The sequence below is a fragment of the Drosophila navojoa genome, chromosome 4 (genome assembly GCF_054131105.1).
Source record: "Drosophila navojoa isolate 15081-1374.11 chromosome 4, UAZ_NAV_1.0, whole genome shotgun sequence".
Classification (NCBI taxonomy): Eukaryota; Metazoa; Arthropoda; class Insecta; order Diptera; family Drosophilidae; genus Drosophila; species Drosophila navojoa.
The window spans coordinates 13193799-13208421 of NC_142892.1; the positions used below are offsets into that span (position 1 = coordinate 13193799).

The 14623-nt window shown below is 46.8% G+C and overlaps 1 protein-coding gene across 2 annotated transcripts; it reads right to left on the reverse strand.

The window, feature by feature from the left end:
• Window positions 1-135: 135 nt before the first annotated feature.
• On the reverse strand, window positions 136-14480 carry corn (microtubule-binding protein cornetto). Of its 2 annotated transcripts, XM_018100495.3 has the most exons (10): window positions 13497-14480; window positions 3890-4752; window positions 2723-3825; window positions 2329-2668; window positions 2230-2270; window positions 1892-2172; window positions 1638-1838; window positions 1401-1572; window positions 637-864; window positions 136-569 (listed from the first exon to the last, which is right to left on the reverse strand). In XM_018100495.3, the coding sequence occupies exons 2-10, from the start codon at window positions 4737-4739 to the stop codon at window positions 318-320; spliced, it is 3468 nt and encodes a 1155-aa protein (XP_017955984.1). In that variant the 5' UTR covers window positions 4740-4752; window positions 13497-14480; the 3' UTR covers window positions 136-317. The 2 variants fall into 2 exon arrangements, with proteins under 2 accessions (XP_017955984.1, XP_017955986.1); XM_018100497.3 differs by lacking the exons at window positions 136-569; window positions 637-864 and adding an exon at window positions 888-1029.
• Between the last annotated feature and the right edge of the window lie 143 nt (window positions 14481-14623).

The following is a 14623-nucleotide window of genomic DNA, read 5'->3' on the forward strand; positions in this document are numbered from 1 at the left end:
TTCAACGCCAGCAACTTGAAATTGTAATAAATTAGTAATTTGAGAACTTCCCATAGTAAATTTGGACTTGGCATAATACTAGCTTGAAAGACAAAGATTTTGTTAATTTAGTTTGTTAATTGAATTTCGAAACAGTTCAGATTAGTTAAGGAGGCTAAAAGTAATTGATATCGAGCTAAATAAATTGTTGTTTGCAGCGGCTTTAAAGCTTCACACACTTGCTTCGAGTTGGACGCAAACATTTCTAACTAACTACGTGTGGAACAACTCTTAAGTACTATTAGTTAACTAGAGAATTAACGACAATTTGACACGGTTCAGGGCCGGGACGTGGGCACACCCGCACCGCCATTGGCATTGAGATCGCATTGCTGCTCGTTTAGCTCCAATAGCTGAGTCCAATTGGCATTCAGCCGCACGATCTCCATGTCACGGCGTAGCTGCTGCAGCATCGTATGCTCCGTCAGGCATTGGCAATCGTCTAGGACGCGACTGACATGCTCCAGCTGGTTGGCATAGATGCGCAGACGCTCCACATTGTTGTTGTCCTGTTGGGGAGCACCGTTGACCTGTGGATATCAGGAAGCCGAATTAGCTATTTGCTTGCCATAGATAGGTGGGAATAGGATAGCTCACCGTTGGCTGATTGCCGAACACCTTACGCAGATAGCTGCTGACACGCTCATCCAGGAGCTGTCCATCCGCATGCCACATCTTCAGCAGATTCAGTATGCCCAGGACGTCGCCCTGCTCGGGCATCTGGTTGGGCGAGAGCAGCTGCATGGGCGGAAACTCTGTGGTGGGCGACAGCTTTTTGTAGCTGCTGCAGAGCGTGCTCAGCGTGCAGATGTCCTCATTGAGGCGCTGTCATTGAGCCGCAACAAAAAGCGAACAGCAAACCGAAGCAGCAACAACAGCGAAAGCAAGTCGAGAATCAGGACAGGGAGCATTATGGGCATTATGGCAATTAGTTAACGGATTTCATTTCAAACGAAAGAGTGCGCTTCTGAACTTGATTTGTGACTGGGACTGTCCGTTGACGGTTACGAATGAGTATTATACAAATCGTTGGCATGAGAAACAAAGTACAAGAAATGATATAGATGACTTGATCTGAATAATGACGATAATGATGATGATGATGATGATGATGGCAAACTGAACAAGTCAAATGATGAACGTAAATTAGGCCAAGAGTTCGGTTTATTCTAAATCAAATAATACGTAAGACTAAAAATACGATTAACATATAAGATAAGATCAGCTGCAACGCGACTGTTTAACATAAGATTATATATCTGGCGACTAAACGATATAACGATATATAGAAATGTCTTCGAAGGGTGCGCAACACAAAAAATTAAATGTAGTCCATGAATTGAACGTGGCTAAAACCTTACGTCGATCTCGTTGCGATGTCGCTGCATTTCCGCCTTGGCGCCGCTCAGGTCGCTGCCCTTAATCATCAGCTCCTGTGTGGCATCCATCAGTTCATCCTGCAGCTTCAGGTTGTCATCCTCCAGGTCTTTTAGTTTCTCCAGCATATCCTCCTTATGCTGCTGCAATTTATTTCTGTGGAGGAAGTGAAATTTCAGTATAAATTCCGATAAGGGCAGGGGAAATGGAATGCCACTCACTTGTCCACGATCAGCTGCTGTATGCAGTTGTCGTTGTCTAGCTGAACGAGTCGCAGCACCTTGAGCAGCTTGGTGACCAGCGTGTCCACCTCGATGACCTGGTCGACCACTGCCTGTGCCGTGCTGTACTCCATCAACGAGGGCAGCTCCGCCAGCGAGTCGTGGCAGCTGAGCTCCTCCGTATTACATTGCTCGCGATTGCTGTGGACGAAGCAGTTAGATCCAGCTGATAGTTGATTTATTGTGTTACTCACTTGCTGGGCAGCACGCTGAGCTTGTGCACATGCAGCTCCATCTGTTGGCGGTTGGTTATGGCCTGCGATAGTTGCTGCAGTGAATCGTCGCTATTGCCAGCGGCTGTCGGCTGATGCTGCTGCAGCTGCTGCAGCTGCTGCTGCTGACTGCATTGGCTGATCAGCTCTGTGGGTAGCTCGATTTGCGAGATCATGCCCGTGCAGGAGGAGACCATGTTGTGCGAGTGCGAGTCCGGCTGCACCACATCCTCCAGCACATTGTCCATCATGAGCAAGCAAGGCTGCAAGGGAACAGATGTGAAAAGCTCCAGGGACTGGGCAATGGCTGTAGGACTTACCTCCGTCTCAGAGTCCAGCATCTCCGTGGAATCGGAATCATCTGCGAATAGACACATGCATATATAGCCATTGCTCTGTTATAACTAGCTCTGCCCTACCTTCGTTGCCATTGTGGTTGGCCTGTTCGTTGTTGTTGAGCGCTGTCGCGGCATTTGCGGCGCCTGCTCCTGCAGCTCCTTGGCCGTGACGTTTGCCCGCCTGCCGCAGCGAAAGTCGCTTTCCCGAGTGGGTGGTGGCCTGACGAATGGCACCAATAACGGCAGCTATGAAGGATTGATTGCGCTGCGGCGACAAGGAGCCATCGCTGGTGAGTACCAGAGTGTTCAGAGCATCGCCAGCCGTTGCTGGATTCAATGGCAGGTCCAAGCCGTTGGGCTTGAGGCCATTCTGGGCGTGCTCCGTTTCTGCGGCCAGCGACTCTGCCTGGAAACGTGTGTCCTGCAAAAACAAATCGTTAGTTGATATTTGAGCTCTGGTAGTTCTCCAGCTCACCTCCAAATCCTGCTCGGATATGCTGTAGGAGCACACCAGCTGCTCCACCAGATTGTCGAGCCGCGCATGCAGGCCCGACAGGGCCGTCGAGGCGCCCGCCACCGCCGCATTCTGCTGATGTATTAGCTCTCGGGATTTGTTCTCCAGCGCCGCATATTTCGTTTGCAGCAGTCGATTCTCCTGGCGCCGCTGCTCGTTGAGCCGCACCAGATGCCGGCACTCGTCGCGCAGCACCTTGGCCTCCTCCTCACGATTGGCCAGCTGCGCCTTGGCCGTCAAGTGCTCCGTCTCCAGCTCCCGCAGCGCATCGCACTGGGCGGCCTTTTCGTGCTGCAGGAAGTCCTGCAGCTCGCTGGACTCCTGCTCGATGGCGGCCTTCTCCTGCAGCAGCAGCTGCTGCGTGGCCAGCGAGCGATGCATCTCCTGTTGCAGGGCGCGGCACAGCGCACGCAGCTGCCCAATCTCTTGCTGGCGCTCGATCAGCTCATGGCCGCTCATCTGAATCTGTGACTCCAGCATGAGCAGGCTGTCATGTCCGCTGCCATCCCCGCTGTCCTCGGAGGTGGGCGTGCCTGCGCTGGCGCTGACCACGCGCGCCAGTTCCAGCATGCCCATGACACGCTCCGTGTTGAGATGCAGCTCCTGTTGCATGGCCAGCTTCTCCTCCCGCTCGCGCTGCAGCTTGCCGCTGAGCTGGCGCACCTCCAGGCGCAGCTGCTCTAGCTCATGATCACGCTGGTCCGGCTCCGCCTGCGTGCTCTGATCCAGCTGCTCCACGGCGTCCAGGGCGCGCGTCTGCAGCATACCGCCACCCAAAACCTGCTCCAGATCCTCGCTGGTCAGCGCCGTCTGCACCGCCGTCTCATGGTAGATGCGTGTCCTGGGCGTTGCCAGCTGCTGCGGCTGTGGGCGACGCAGCGAATTGACCTTTGCGCTGACTGTGGGCGGTGCCAGGCTGCGCCGGCTCGTGGGCATCACCATGACTGACGAGGTCATCCGGGAATCCACAACAGCTGCTCGGCTGATGGAATTGCTGCGTGATAGACGCCCAGCACTTAGATCCTCCACGGACTGCTGCCTGCGACGGCGGGGCAGAGTGCCTCCTGCAATTAAGAGGGGAATGGTCAGAGAAGCTTGAGAGGAATGCAGGGAATTTTCGAAGCTCACCTGGTGCCGGACTGCCCCGCATGCGATTGGCCATCACATCCGGAGTCACAGACATGCCGCGTCGCTGGCCGGCGGCGCCGCGATTCGCCGGCCAGCGTCCGTCCTCGGAGGGCGTGCCCGGCGTGCGGGCGCGACTCAGTGAGGGCGTGCGCTGCACCTGCGCGAGCCGCTGCACGGACTGGGCGCGATTCAGCGCGCTGGGCAGCGTGTCTGGCTTCTGTGGGCGTGGCGTACGCACCGGCGTGACCGTGCTGGCCGGCGCGCGGAACGAACTGGAGTTGGCAAGGCGTGGCTTCTCCCTCGCCGGTGTCGTGGGCGCTCCGTTGCGTGGCAGACTGGCCGCGCGCTTCAAGTTGGCCACGCGCCCGCGCAGCTGCTCCTGCGTCTTGCCTGCGCCCGACTGCAGCTGCTCCGGCTCCGGCTCGAACATGGCCACCTTCTTCTTGACGCTGCCATTGAAGCGGCGCGGCGGCGTTCGCTGCGAGCACTCGCTGCTCTGGTCGCTGGGCGACACGTTGCTCGCCAGGTGCAGCTCGCAGCTGTCGTAGATCTCCTCCAGTCCATTGCTGCTGGTGTAGCCGCCGCTGGTGCTGCTCAGGCCGCGCTGCAAGGTGATCCGGGACTGGCAACAGCTGCTGGGCACATCCAAGCCGCTGTCGCTGCCATCGCAGTTGCTCTGTGTGGTTATCGTGCTGGTGGTGGTGCTGCTAGCCACCACGCTCAGTGACGTCGTCTCGCCCAGCTCCAGGCTGGACAGGCACATGGCCAGCTGCTGCTCGGCATCGCTTGCCAGTTGCTGCTGTAGCTGCTGCTGCTGCGGATCCTCCATCTCGAAAAGCGTGCCTGACATGACAGCTCACTACCTACAAAGAGAGTGTGAATGAAAGAGAGAGAGAGAGAGAGAGCGCATTTAGTCGTATGATTCACTTCGTGGCGACCCAAATTTTGCATGCTGCACGCGCGTATTTTGGGATTCTGGCATTTCGCTTGCTTGCGCTCCTGCCTCGCCTCCTCCCCTGGCACACACGCCAACGACCTTTTGGCAAATGGGGAATGCCACATGCCACTTGTCGCAGCGAGAGATCCCGTTGCTGCCCCTCGGGCTACCAGGCGGCCGTGCTCGGCCTTTTGCGGTCAAGTTGGACATGCAACAACATTCTGTGTCCACATCTGCCAGTTACTCTGACGACTCTGGACAGCTGCTGACGACGACCAGGTGGGCCAGGCTCTTGATCGACTTGAACTAGTTCACACCTGACAACCCAACGGGGACACGAAATACGGCCATAACTTATGAGCCAAGCGGGCTGCCTGAATTGCCAACATTTGTTGACCCATAGAACTACATAGTTACGCGCCCCAAAATTCGTGCCACATTTCGTTGCAGCCACAGCCACAGCATCTGCTTGCATTTCCAATTCACATTTTCGCATTGTTCTGGGCCACTCAATTCATTTCACAGCCCATCATCGTGCATCATGCATCATGCAGCAGCATCAACAGTTGTAGAATATTTATAAATCTGCCATGTGGCATTCGCCACTTGGCCAAGATGTGGAAAACAGATTGAGAATGCCATTATTTCAGCTCAATCTAGACGATGTGCCAATTGAACCTCAAGTCAAATAAGTTTCATATAAAACAAGCTAATCATATTAGGAAATCATAATAATCATGGACACTGGATTAATGGATTGGAATTCGTATTTATAAATAAAAAATAAAAATTTGAAAATATTTATATGTATTTATATTGAATTTGCCATTAAGAAATAATAAATAAATAAACTAATAATATATTAATAATAATAAATCTTGGTTATATTTATTTTATATTAATTTACTTATTTTTTATTTTTTTAATGGCAAATTTCATTTCTCCTTTAACTTTACTTTACTTTGGCATAATCTTCAGGCAACCCTCGCATTTTGTGGCCTATTATGCTGCAAGCTAGGGCATTTAAGCTTCGTCTTAAGCTACCTACACCCGATTTCCTATTGTTTTCGCAGCTTCAAGCACGCATCATTAGTATCTGCTTTGTTATGCGCACTGCCAGAGATTGTTTATTTATTTCTTCTTCTTCTTTTTTTTGGCAAACTTTTTGTGGTTTCATCATTGTCCATCGGCAAAAAGCGAAAACATAATGAAGCTGCTCCAATTTGTAGTTAATTGGAATTTCATTTGCGGCTAATTGCAATTGTGAATTGTGTTGAGGCAGCTCAAAGCAAAATTTTCGGTTGGCTATGGATGCCCATCACAATGGGCGAGGAGGCGGGCACACATGGGCACCAAGGCTGCCAAACCCGTTTTGTGCACGATCCTGTTAAACGACCTTGGCTAGAACATGTTAAAGGCTGCCTAGAAGTGGCCTTAAAGCTCGTTTACGCCAAGCGGCTGATGAAGTGCTGCACAAGATGAAGAAGATGAAGAAGACGAAGAAGAAGAGCGCAGTCTGAGCCGAGTGGATGGCAGCGGTCTAATGAAGGGCACTTCAAGCGCGCCGAGCGAGCAGAAGGCGACAATCATCCACCCAGCCAGACGAAGGCAGACTCTGAGTGTCGCACAAGGCGGCGACTTTGTGGCGAAGCGAGGAGGAGGCGAGGAAGAAAAACGTAGCAATTTCCATAGCCATAAAGCAGATAAGCACACACACACACATACACAGTTGCAGCTGGATTGGAATGAAAAAAAAAAAGAATAATATGTATGTATGTGGCAGATACAGACAGCGCGGCAGCTGCTTGCCATCGAACCCTTCCAAGTGTCTGGCTGCAAATGAAGTTGTCGCTGCGCATCGATCCACATGGCCCTGGCAATGCGCGAGATTGAGTTGTCGATGGCATGGTCGCGATTCTATGCCAAGGCAAGGAGGCACAGAGTGATTTGCATAAGCCGGAAAATGGAGCTCGTGTTGCAGCAGGCTGGCCAGGTTCAAGGCGAGCATCGCCCACAGCAGCAGGTGGCTGCAGAGATGATACACATCATATATATATGTATACATATATATATAGATTTGTTCATATGTATTGCCTTTACGGCTCATTAACTCCAATCAATGAGTGCAGCAAGCGCTGAGCTGAGCTCAATTTGTGGCTGCACCTAATTCGATTAAGGCGCTTCGAGGCGCAGAAGTAAAGCCAACGCAGTCAGAGCGACTGCCGGCGACATTGCCAAGTTAATTAGAGCCAGAACAGAAGAGTGGGTTATGACAAGTTGCGTGATACTCTGTATTTAATGAAAAATAAATGAAATGAAATAGAGAAAATAAATAGAGCTGAGACATAAATGAAATACACTCTTTAAGAAATTTAGAGAAGGTTTGCTTATATTTATTTTATTGCATATTATTAACAACATTAGAGGCATATACCCTCTTAAAGTTATTCAAACGGTGTATCACAACAAAAACTGCAATTAACTTGGCTGAAAAGACGCGTTGATGCGCAAATGCGAAAATGCAAAAAAAAAAAAAAAAATGCAAAAAAATGCAAAAAATCTCAAAAGAGTTGCAAATTCTGTGCTGCGTGGATTTTCCCCCATTAATTCGCATGTCGAGCAATCAGGAAGGGGGGCATTACATGGGGCAACTAGTTGCAGGGTCTGCGGTCAGGGGTTGCAGCCATGACACTGCGACAAATGAGCGACAGACGCACTGCGGCTAAACCATTTGACTTCACTCTTCGAACGGTTCAGCGGCCAGTTAATGCACCGCACATTAGCACCACAATTCGTATATGGCATGGCATGGCATGGGAAACAACGTATTACAACACGAAATGAAAAGAAAGCTCTCTGATGCTCAAGATTACGAATGATTAATGATGTCAAGATTTAGAAGTGTATTTAACATATTCGAAAATTAACAACAAATTAATAAAAATAAATTTACGCATGTGTCCAGCATAATATCACTTAAGACATTTCCCCAAATAAATGTAGCCTCTATATATGTGATAAATTATTGTATGGATGTACATTTAACTTAATGATATTAAATAGCTTAAAGACCATTTCTATATTGAAACAGTTGAATAGGCTTTCTTTTTGTATAAAAAGATCATATATCATATAATTAATTGTGGATTTACTTTAATTTTGAGCTATACTTGATGTAAAAGCTGTTTATATATACAAAATGGTATACTATTATCACTAATTTTGACAACATAATCAGCCAAGGCGCTTGTTAGGGCAGGTCTTTAAACAAAAATTAGTTTCACTTTCTTCTCTAACAATTTATGTATATAATAAGCTCTGCTATCATACCAAGTATATTAGAATAAATAATATAATAGTATGTATATAGACAATAGATTTATGGACTGTTGAGAGCCAGAGCCCAATGCTCATAAAGTACATCCCACGACAATCATCTAGCTCCAATTCGAATTAGTTCTGCTTTAAGAACTTGTTCATATTTTAAGAATTATGTTTATGCACTCATTTGGCATGCATTCGCTCTCTCTCTCTCTCTCTCTCTCTCTCTCCCACTCTCATTCTCCCAACTTAGCTCCATAACAAATTCTCTGCCATATGTTGGACAACTCATATACATATACATATATCTATACGAGTATATATCAAAGAGGGAAATATTGTACGTTCACTTGCATAAATTTCTCTCCACTCATTGTTGTTGTTGCTGCTGCTGCTGTGGCAGTTGCATTGAAAACAATTTATTTCCATGCCTCGCATTTATGGCAATTTATTTTGTGCTGTCTAGTGGAGGGCAGCAGCGACTCATGTGTGTGACCCCCTCTAGAACCCAGAAGCAGCCAATTTGTTTGGATCGTCTTCTTCTTCTTCTTATTTTCATTTTACTTTTATGTTCGGGTAGGTGGATGCAAATGTCGCGACTCTTTTAATTGATATCGAAAATACTCAAATACGCTGGCAAATTCTCACGCTGCGCTAAACAGGTGGACAGCTGCGTGTGTGTGTGTATGTGTGGGTAGCAGCCACGCCCCATTTTGTGTTTATTGTACACTCCTCTTCCTCGGCTGCAGCACTTCCTGTGCACGACGACCCACGAAACACAAATGAAGTGAAACATTTGTGCCGCGAATTACAATCGGAGGGCCAGGCCCGCATTTGCTGCCCCCATCCCTAGCCTCCGCCCCCTACAACATGCCCCAGCAGCGTTTCACAGTTATAATGAGTTGCAGTTGCAAGTTGTGCGCCCAGTTTGTGCCTCTAGCTGGGGACAGCTATTGAAAACTGCGCAAAGAGTTTTTTCGGTTCGGTTCTGTTTGGTTCGGTTTGGTCTGGGCTGGGGGCCGAGGCAAACGAGGCGCACTATCTTCCGGGTTCTGTTTGCTCCCCTCGCTCAGTCATGCTCGCTCCCTCTCTCTCTCTCTCTCTCTCTCTCTCTCTCTCTTTCTATCTCTCTTTCGTTGTTTTGGTGTTTTTATTTCGTTGCACCTGCACAGACCAGGCATGATTTCTAATTTGTTGTTGTTTTTTATTTCGACGCTAGACGCGCCTGCTGCTGCTCCTCCTTCTCCCCCTTCTCCTGTTTTTAGTTGTTTTGAATGTACATTGGGCAGGGAGCGGAGACGCAATGCGGGCTGGGGGGGCGCATGTTTAATGAATCAAAGAGAAGGCAGACGACTCAAGAGACAGAGAGAAACAGCTAGAAAGAGAAAGAGAGAGACAGAGGGGGCGGTTGGGCGGTTGTCTGGCATGACCAGCTGGGCTGTCACGAACGCGGTTTCGGCTCTGGGTATTGGGAAGCAACAACAACAACAGCAACAGCAACAACAATTGAGCTAAACAACAACAAACCAAGCAGCAAGTAGCAGGAAGAAGCGACCAACTGAATCGCTGCGCTTTTTGAAGTTTCTGTTTCTGTTGTTGTTGTTGCTGTTATTTTATTATTGTTGCTGTTGCCCAGTGCCATAAACGATAAACAATTTTTTCGGCGGCTTCTCAGTCAACAGCGAATGCGGCACGCAAAAGTTGCGTTTTGCATCTGTTGAAAGTCGAAGATTGAGCAACAGACGAACCAAACGAAACTCGAGACAAAAGAACTTGCGCTGAAATCGTCCCAAGTCATAGAACCACGAGCTGTGTGCCACACGGATTACACTGTGCCACACATTACACTCCAATTGGCTACTCCATATGGATGCCAATCCATAGGCTCACAGCAATTGGTAGACATATTTAGCGATAAGGAAATCCATATACAAGCTGTTAGCCTTTCAACAAAGAGTTAATTGATCTACTTACACACATATCAGTTATGTATATCAGTTAATTTGCTGTTTACGTAATCTATACATCTCGGATTGCCTTTTGAACAGCTTGGCATTAAATTTAGAGCAAGCAAGCGTTGGGAGTGCTCGACTAGGATATATCCTATGATAGATTTTCCGTACTAAAACTGAAGAATTTACTATCTAAACATTGATGACTTAAGGTATTAAGAATACATATAACTGTATAAAATCTATAGCTGATTCCAAAGTAAATTTGCTTGTGCTGTAGGACAATATCTGTATATGTATGTAAGACTACGTTCAGGTCTCACTCAAAATTTCGACAGCTGCTGCAATAAACAGTTGCTAAATTTTGGTTATCAAAAGGTGTACTATATATAATCAAAAATTGCCTAAACATTGTTCGTTTTACTGGCTTTTGCCACATACAAATGAAATGAAAATAAACAACATCAAATGATTTTCTCAAAGCAAAAGTCCAAAATTGTGTCTCGAGTTTAAATGGTTTGTTCTCACAACCCTGTAGCACAGTGTGCTATTTATTTAGCTGTTGTTGTTTTTAGACCAAAAATAGGCAAAGCAATGAAAAGAAGTCCGCAAAAAAAAAATGAGAAAATAATAAAACAGAAGAAGAAAAAACTGTGCTGTTGCTTGAATTTTTCTTAAGCTGCTCCGAGGGCGGATCGTTCATTGGCCTGGCCGAAAGGGGCACAGTTCGGATCATATTGGAATGACGATGACTAGTGTTAACTCGCCTAGCCAACCAGCTGGCCGTCTGTCCGTCCGACTGTCTGTCTAACTGTCTATTTGATTTCATTAACAGCTCATTGCTGTGGCAATTACGTCTAGAGCCGAAATTGTTTGTCATATGGCAGAGAAAGTCTTTGGTTTGCTTCATTTTTCTTTTAAAGCGCGGCAAGAAAAATAAAAACTCTTTTATGACATATACTTTATATATAACGATGCCTGCACTTACCCATCGTCAGCTCACATATAACTAACTATATAATCACAGCAACAACAACAACCAGCAGCGACTATGGGAAGCCCACTTCACGCTTGGAGGGGCTCCACAGCGGCATGCGCCACATGACACTCAAGCCAAGAGGCGTTCGAGGGGGGCGTGGCAGCAAGTGCGGAGCCATATAATGGCCACGTCTACAACTGACCAGCTGACCATTGACCAGTCTCTTGGCAAAGCGAAAATAGAAAAGCATTTTTAGAGGCCACACACTTGGATAACTTGTTCGAGGGGGCGGGATAAAGCGGAGGCGTGCCAGACGCCCAGATGTCTCGCCTGAGAGCCTTTGCGTTTGCCTTTGCCTTTGCCTTAGCCTCGGCTGTTCATTGTCAGGAGACGCAGCTTGAAATGCAATGCCACAAATCCTTTTGTGCAGCGTAAGCTGAGACGAGACCCAACAAAAGCTGAGCCAAACAATATGTTAAATGAGTGTAAACAAGTGAGAGCACTGCGCTCGGGCTTAGCTGACTGCACGGAACTCGTTCAGGGCTGGCAAGCATCGCAATGCGACATCGATATAGACACACAAAGCTCATATGCCCGCTTCACTCTGTGAGCGAGCACTGAAACTTCTTTGCAGTTGTTCTCAGGGTCTGCTCTGCATCTGCTTCGATTCAGCGGGCTTTCGGGCTGCGACCTTGAAATTTTGGCAATCCAAAAACGAATCCAAGCCAGTGCTAATTTATGTATATATGAAGATATCAGCATAAACAAAACAAAAAGTTGACAAGTTTTACGCTTTATGCTAATGCGTTTTATTTGATAGCAAGCTCTATCAAAGCAAAAAATGAAAGAGACAGACGGAGCGAGGGGGGAGAGAGCGAGACAGAGGCTGCCAGACAAAACGTCAATTGTTAAAAAATTCGCAAACTCTCGAAAAACAAGTTCCAATGACTGTGTTTTTTTATCAGAATCAAATTGCTCCGGCGAGGAGTGCAGTCAGTGGAAAACGAGTCTACAGAAATAATTTAGCTATACAGAACAATCATGGGTAATCGTTCATGCATATATCTATTTATAAGACCCGTTATCAGCGTCGATAAGACAAACGGGCCACACACATTAGAATGCAGCCAGAAAAAAAAAAAGAAAAACATTAGAAATAACTAAAAAGGCTGGCAAAAACTCGGATCGTTCTGATAAGATTTCATTATTGAGAAAATAGAAATGTGTCAGACTTGTGTTATCATAGAATTTAAACTTGTAAATGAAATTTATAATATAATTGATAGAAATCCCTATTGGTGTAGGCTTCAGGCCAAGTATATCCCCACTTAAACTATAGAGCTTAGGAGCTAATTAATCTTAGCAAACACTTAAATATACGCAGCTAAATAATTGCGATTTAAATTACTCATAAGCTGTTTAATCGGAATGGTTTTAGTTCATAAAACTTTCCTCCTTATGGAATCCAATATTTTTATTTTATATATGTATATCATTTCATATATTTTCTTTGTGGCAACATCCGCTCACATTTCTCGTTGAACTGTTAATTTGCCAGCAATACAGCTCTCTAAGCTTCCATTTCTTTGGCTTTTCATTTTATTCACTCGCTAAACTGCGTCGCCACTTCGAATTTTCTCTATTAATTCCAACGTCAAACGGATTAATGAAGCTTAATTAGTATTTTCCTGAAGTAAATGCAAACTCTCTTTTAGCTGACACCACTTCCCCTTGCCCCATTCAGCGCCAGGTGGCGCCACCAGTGCACTATTGTTGTCGTTGTTGTTGTCGCGGATGCGTAATTAAAAGCACTTCGAGCATCCGTTCCTCATCATTAGCCCAATCATTAGCCACTGAATATGTTAAGCAAAATATGTATATGTATGTTTAATAACCGGAGCAGTTGACTGGCTCACCGACTGACTGACTGACAGATTGACTGATTGACTGATTGATTGACTGAAATTGCACTCTTCCTGATTTTGCTGACGTTTGCTTTTTGCTGGCAAATCGATTATCGCTCCAGTCATGCAACAGACACGCACACACACACACGCGAAATTAGTTTTGACGCTGCATAAATGAAGTGGCAGCTGGAAGGAGCGAGCGGTTGGCAGTGAGCAGCATGCAGGAAACGCGGACTCGACCTTTCAACCTGGGCGCTAACCAAACGAAAGCCATTAACAGCGCTCGCCTGTGCGACGCCAGCTGAAGCCAACCGCAAGAGCAAACAGCTAAAATGACACCCAAAGCCTGAACGCCCACCCACTGTCTAACTCAGTCGCAGTCGCAGTCGCAGTCGCCGTCGCCAATGCCGTTCCCAATCCCTGTCGCTCTTTTGGCCTCCCATCATATTCGATAACAACTTTCTACCCGCTACAACTACAACTACAACTGTAAAATAAAATTGTTACTCACCCACAGAGAGCAGCAGGAAAAACTGTGCCAGCGACGTCGACGTCGGCGTTGATACTCAGTCAATGCTGCTGTTGTTGTCGTATGCAGTGATGTTGCTGTGTGGTTGTTGTTGCTGTTGCTGCTGGTTCCTGCTGATGAAAATGTCAGCGGCTCCCCCAAGGCATAATTTGCCTGCACTCTAACTCTCTCACTCTCTCTCTCGCACTCACGCTTTGCTGTGTTTTGGGAAGTTGGAGTTGGAGTTGGACGTCTGTTAAAATTCTATTAATGCTCCCGTTCGCAGCGACGGCGCGCGTGTGTGTGTGTGTGCGAAAAATAATAAAATAAATTTGGATGGCAATTTGCGTTGTTTTGTGGACGGTCGATCTTGGGATTCGCGAAAATGTGCAAATTTAATGCACAAATATCACTCACACACACAGACCTATACAGTTATACACGCACACACATTCAAACATTCAGGTGAATGGGCATTGTTGCTGCTATTGTTGTTTTATTGTCGTTGTTGTTGTTGTTGTAGTTGTAGCCTGGCAGCTGCTTCGACGGCAGCTGAGCAGCAGTTTTCAATGGCGCGCTTCTGCGTCCAGGATCTTTGTTAGCCGCTTGCCTGAGTTTGATAATTATGTTTGTATGTGTGTGTATTTACAAAAGGTCCTCGCACACTCACGTACCACACATACACGTACACACTGAAGACGCGTTTTAAACAGCGCGAAAAATCGATGGCTTGCACAGAAATTTGTTGTCTTGGCAATGCACAAGAGACGGGACACACAAGCAGCAGCGGCAGCAGCTACAATAAATACAATTTAGATTGGACGGCACATCGATTAATTTAAAAATATTGCATTTTTATTTTTGGGGCCGTATTTAAAGGCTTCAAAGTAAAGAAAACCCGTTCAGCTAAAAAAAACACCTTAGCGCACAACACACCCACTAAACACATCCGAACAGGCCAACGACAGCGACGCTACTGTTAACTTACTCTCAATTGTGAGCGATGCCACTGTTAAATGGCTCTCAAATTAAAAGTTCTCATTATTTAACAGAGCTGTTAAGATAACATGTTAACGAACTGCTTGAAAGTGTAACAGTGCCGGTTGCCGGTAAACAGTGTGACCAATACA

Coding starts and splice junctions, on each gene's coding strand:
- corn (XM_018100495.3), bottom strand. CDS start 4,739: ATGTCAGGCACGCTTTTCGAGATGGAGGATCCGCAGCAGCAGCAGCTA. Junction 1,839..1,891: donor CTCAGCGTGCTGCCCAGCAA/GTGAGTAACACA, acceptor CTTCGTCCACAG/CAATCGCGAGCAATGTAATA. Junction 1,573..1,637: donor CAGCAGCTGATCGTGGACAA/GTGAGTGGCATT, acceptor CTTCCTCCACAG/AAATAAATTGCAGCAGCATA.